The sequence below is a fragment of the Tupaia chinensis genome, unplaced genomic scaffold, assembly GCF_000334495.1.
Source record: "Tupaia chinensis unplaced genomic scaffold, TupChi_1.0 Scaffold000178_1, whole genome shotgun sequence".
Classification (NCBI taxonomy): Eukaryota; Metazoa; Chordata; class Mammalia; order Scandentia; family Tupaiidae; genus Tupaia; species Tupaia belangeri.
This window is the reverse complement of record NW_006159653.1, coordinates 1,862,570-1,867,679: the sequence shown is the minus strand read 5'-3', so window position 1 is coordinate 1,867,679 and position 5,110 is coordinate 1,862,570. Positions and strand designations below refer to the sequence as shown.

At 60.7% G+C, this 5,110-nt stretch overlaps 1 protein-coding gene across 1 annotated transcript in view; it reads right to left on the bottom strand.

Moving 5' to 3' along the window:
• TSC2 (TSC complex subunit 2) overlaps positions 1 to 4,910 on the bottom strand; it is a gene marked incomplete in the record, with an annotated part of 41,534 nt that extends 36,624 nt beyond the window's left edge. The window contains 4 exon segments of the mRNA XM_027770987.1: positions 1,323 to 1,467; positions 2,285 to 2,395; positions 3,704 to 3,790; positions 4,750 to 4,910. Coding sequence (XP_027626788.1) covers positions 1,323 to 1,467; positions 2,285 to 2,395; positions 3,704 to 3,790; positions 4,750 to 4,887 — 481 coding nt within the window.
• Between the last annotated feature and the right edge of the window lie 200 nt (positions 4,911 to 5,110).

The following is a 5,110-nucleotide window of genomic DNA, read 5'->3' as shown; positions in this document are numbered from 1 at the left end:
CAAGATCCCGAGAGGAGAATGGAGGAGAAGGGATTGCGGCGTGGCCATCCCCCCTGGGGGGTGATTTCTCGCTTTCTGTCTCTCTGTTTCTCTCTGTCTGTCTGGCAAGCGCACGCGCCCCATAGTGAAAACCTCTCCAAAAATAAAAAATAAAAATAAAAAAAGGGGGCCGGCAGGTAGCGTGGTGGTTAAGGGTACTGCACTCCCACATGGTCAACCATGGTTCAAGTCACAGACCTGGCGGCTTGTTCTCTCTCGCTCTTGCTCTCGCTCTGTCCCTCTCTGGTCAAATTAAAATTAATTAACTTATTTAATTAAATAAAATAATTCTTAAAAATAATAAACAGTATCTAATATGTGTGTTATAGGGAAAAACGTAGGTTATTGGTAAAATCTTGTAACCAAACTCAGAGAAAACAAATGCCTACACAAGTTTGAGAACACTACTTGAAATTTTTTTCCCCGCAGCGTGATTTTCGAGCCACTGGGTCCAGGACCCGAGCTGTGGTTAGCCACGTGGCAGCACCTGGAGAGTTCCAGGCGCAGAGCCCAGCCCGGCACAGCAAGCTCACAGGGAGCATGTCTGTGCAGGGCCCTGGGCCACCCCAGCCCCCAAGGCTCTCCAAGACACACGCACGTGGCTGCTTGGACACTAGAGCAGGCCCTGCAGCACCTGCTCCAGGGAGCACCCTGACCATTCGGGCCCTTCCCTGGGAGACAGACAGCCTGCATTCTCCCTCCTGCCTCTTCAGGCCAGTGCAACAACGTGAAGCCGCAGGACAAACCCAACCTCAGTCAGGACAGCCTGAGGAAGGTCGGCTGAAGGGGGCCAGGAGGCCAACCTACAGCAGAGAGGTGGCGGCCAGCATGGACAGGGTAGGGGAGACCAGGTCAGCAGCACCCTCCCGGGACGGAACTCGCCCTGGACGCCCACTTCAGAGGCACACTTCCAGCCCTGGCACCCCTGCGCTCCTGGTCAGAGGTTTGGAGAGAAGCCTGCCAGGGGCCACACGCGCACTCCCAAGATAAGGAAGGAGAAAGCGACCCCACAGGGCCGGCTGCCGGCAGGCCTTTCTCCATTCCTCTATCCAGCAAGAACCTAGGCAAGTGTGCACACGCCCAGGCTGCGTTCCAAGCTGCCAGACCAGGGTACGGACCACTGCCCTGCAGGCCGGCCCTGACTCTGCATCCTTACAAGCTCCCCAGGAGGGGCCTGGAGTCAGGCCATCCCTGTGCCCCGCAGAGCCCCCGCCTGGTCCAGGTCTTGGCATGCCAGATTACACTCGATCACAAGCCCGGAGGTTCCCCCACGTGGCACCCACCCAGCTCTTCCTCCAAGTACGTGATGTGCCTCCCGTTGTCCGTGAGGGCCTTGAACACCTCCAGCCGCTCATGGAGGTCTTCGTTGGAGGGGTAATCCTTGATGACCTTAAAGAAGAGGGCTCTGAGGACCCCCAAGCGATCGCCCTAAAGACAAAAGCACAAGGTCAGCAGAGCCTGGCTGGGACCTCCACGTGGCTGCCAACAGGCCTGGCCTCAGCCCTTCTCCCTTCACGGGGCACCTGTGAGGGCCGAGCTAGCAGCACCAGGGGCTCTGGGCAAGGGGATCAGACGCAGCAACTGCCAGCTGACCGGCATGAGTGGCACACCTACTGTGCGTCCGGCTCCAGGAAGGGGAGGGGCACACAGTTTTTTTACGCAGTACGACACGGCCGGAATGACGTACCTGCTGCCTCCCAGCTCGGGGCCCGGGCAGACAAGGCCTAAGGCCAGCAAAGCCCCAGGAGCGGTGCAGTGGGGGCAGCCAGCCTCCACCGCTGGGCATGGAGGAGTAAAGTGGCCAAGTCGGGGAGGAGCCTTCCGGACAGGACGCCGCCCGGTGGCAGTGTTCAAAGGTGGCAGAGACCAGCATGGCTGGAATCAGCAAGTGGAGGACAGGGCACAGGGCAAGGACAGCAGGAGAAAGGTACCAACAGCTGGCAGACGCTCTGAAACTGCACGGACCGCCCCAAGGGAGAGGAGGCAGAGGCAGACACACAGACACGCAGACACACACACACACACACGCCTGCACATGTGTGAGACGCTCGGGGGCGTCATGGGTTTAGCCAAGCCACAGGGACACCAGAGGCCAGGCTGGGAACCCACCAGCCCTTGACCACCAAACCCTGTAGCTGGCGACGACACCAAAGGCAGGAGTGAGCAGGGCGCAGCAGAGCGGCACAGAGGGCAGCCTGGCAGCTCCGGCACAGGACCCCCACCCTGTCCCACCGCGGCTCCTCACCTGCCCCTGAACAATGGCCTTCAGCAGGGCCAGCACCGCATGCCGGGCCTCTGGTGGCCGCTCCGGTTGCAGCAGGTCCGCGACGGCTTTCCAGAGGGCTTCTACCGCATGCTGCCACCAGCAAAGGGGACAGGCCTAAGGGCTCGGCTACAGGAACGCCAGCCCTTCCACATGAGGACAGAATGGGGTCTCTTGGCAGAGCCCCGCCCTCTGAAGCCCTGGGCGCGCTCCTGCAGCCTGCGCGAGCACAGCCTGACCCGGAGCCGCTCGACCTCAAAGCCTAGAGGGCCTACCTCCCACCTCCACCCGGGCAGCCGGCCCAGCTCCCCTCACAGCTGCCCAGACCCGGACGCCAAGGCTCGCGTCTCGGCAGCACAAGCACAAGGTGGGTTGGCCCATGCTGACCCAGAGTCCCACACCCGCGGGCACACCTGCGCTCTGCCGGGAGCCCAGGCGGCAATCCGCAATCCGTGCCTTCCAACACGCTAGCTCCCACGGCCCTGGGGAGCTGGCTCCCGCTGCAGAGCTGCCCAGTGTCACTCTGCAGGCCCTGCGGTCACCTCACATGCCACCTTCCGACCCCTCCAGCTGCAGCTCTCAGACTGCTCCTCTCCTCCTGTGCTCCCTCTTAGGACGGGCCGGCGACACCCGTCTTTCATTGTCTACCGACACCTAACCCGCACGGGGCCCGCTGGAGCTCTCGCCCGCTGTGCACTCACCACGCTCCTACCGGAGCACCCGGAGCTGCAGCAGTGCCTCTCAGCGCCCGTCCACCTGACACTCTGCAACTCTAAATCTGGACGCCCTGTTCCCCCTCTACCCTTGCAAAGAGCAGCTCATGCATTTCGGGAGAGCGGCTGAGGCAGCGGTCAATCCCCCATCACAGGCTTGTCTGTGAGCGTGGGGTCCTGGTCTCCCTAAGTCTCCCACAGAGGCTGGCAGGGTGAAGGCAGAGCCCAAGGCACTCTACGTCGCCCCCAGACCGGCTTCCATCTGTCCACAGGATGTCAGCAGTCTGGAAACTCACCCAAAACACGCCTGCATCTGTGAGGTCGCCAGAGAGCACTGGCCACCTCTCCCAGGGAGGTGCCGAGACTGCTGCCCTGAGCTGCTCCGTGAAGCCACACCCTTTCTGACATCTCTGCTTTCTCTCCCCAGCTTTTCCACAGGGGAGGCAAGTGCGCGTCCACTCCCAGCCCTGGATGGGGCCCCCTCCCACACCCCACCCCATCCCCCCACCCCCAAGTACCCCCTCAGCTCGCACTCAGCATTTCCAGATACTTCCAGGCCCTAAGAGGAAAGCCTAAAACGGTGCAGACCAGGTCACTGGCGACGTTCCGTTAGCCACCTCCTGGAGAAGGCACCCCGGGCTTCTAAACAACCTAGATGCATCTCTCTGGCCAGCAGAGATGGACCCACCTCTTCAAATCTCTTTGTTTTTGCCACTTCGCAGATCTGCCCTATGACCCGAATGCGATTATTGAGGCCACACTCCACACTCAGTTCCTAGAGAGATGAACAGAGAAAAAGGAAGCAGCGTTCAGGCAGCAGGCGTCCCTAACTGCCAAGCACAAGCCGCCCCAGGGCTGCCCGGCATTTTCCACGCCACAAACTGGGACCAGATCTTCCTAAAGCCAGGACTCGCCAAAGAGCTTCCTACTCCATCTCAGTGGATCCAGAAGGGGCAACTTTCATTTTCATGACTGCAAAGTTTATATTGAGATAGACCAGACAACATAAATCACACCACTGCAACTTTAAACTGCACGATTCAGGTCTGAGTATGTGCACTAGTTCCAGGGTGTGTGCACTGACCCGAAGGGAAACCTCACACCAAGCCCTTCCTCCCCGCAGCACCCGGCAAACACGGTCCGTGCGCGCTTTCTCCAGGTTTGTGCGTTCCAGGCATTTCAGAGGAACAGAATCAGAGGGCGGAGACAGCCCTATTACCGGCCCCTTTTCACCCGCGTCTCCCAGGTTCAGTCTCCCAGGTTCACCCGCGCTGCAGGCGCTCAGTGCCTCATCCCTTTATTGCTGAACCACGCCCCCTTGGAGCAATTTTTTATCTGTTCATCAGTGGATGAACATTTTGGTGGTTTATGAGTTTTTTTTTGCAAGTACAAAGCTTTAACATTTACTTCTAAGAAAAACAGGGGCCAGACATGTGTTAGGAGGATTCAAACGCACGTGAACACGAGGGTTCTCCCAGGAACTCAAATCCCTAGCTAGTGCCTGACCTGTCCCTTGTCCCTGTGGAAATGATGCACCCGGACCACCACCAGTATAATGAGCCTGCCCGCATCCGCATCTGAACGGCCAAGGCTGAAATGGCAACGCTGGGTCCCCACGGAAGGACGTGTCCCCGTCGCACTGGGGACCGCCGCCCACCGCCACGGAACCTGGTGACAGACCTCGCCCAGCCTCCGTGCTCCTCCGCGAGGCTGCAGACCGGGCGGCGCACTCACCCGGAGGATGTCGGCCGTGACGATGAACTCCGTGTGCCTGCCCTCCGCCGACCTGGGGCTCGGCCTCGGCGTCCCCAGTCCCAGCAGGATCTTGAACTTCTCCTTCAGGCCTGAATCCTTGCTTGCTGGCTTGGCCATGGTGGGCAGGGTGGCGCCGGGGCCCCCCCAGCAGGATACTTCTCCTTCAGGCCTGAATCCTTGCTTGCTGGCTTGGCCATGGTGGGCAGGGTGGCGCCGGGGACTCCTGCGCGGGGGAGCGGCACGGGGACGGCTGAGGGCCGCTCCCGCCCTGGGTCTCCCGGGGAGACCTCGGCCCAGCCGGGCCGCCCGCACAGAAGCGCCTGGGGGCCGCCCGGCCGCG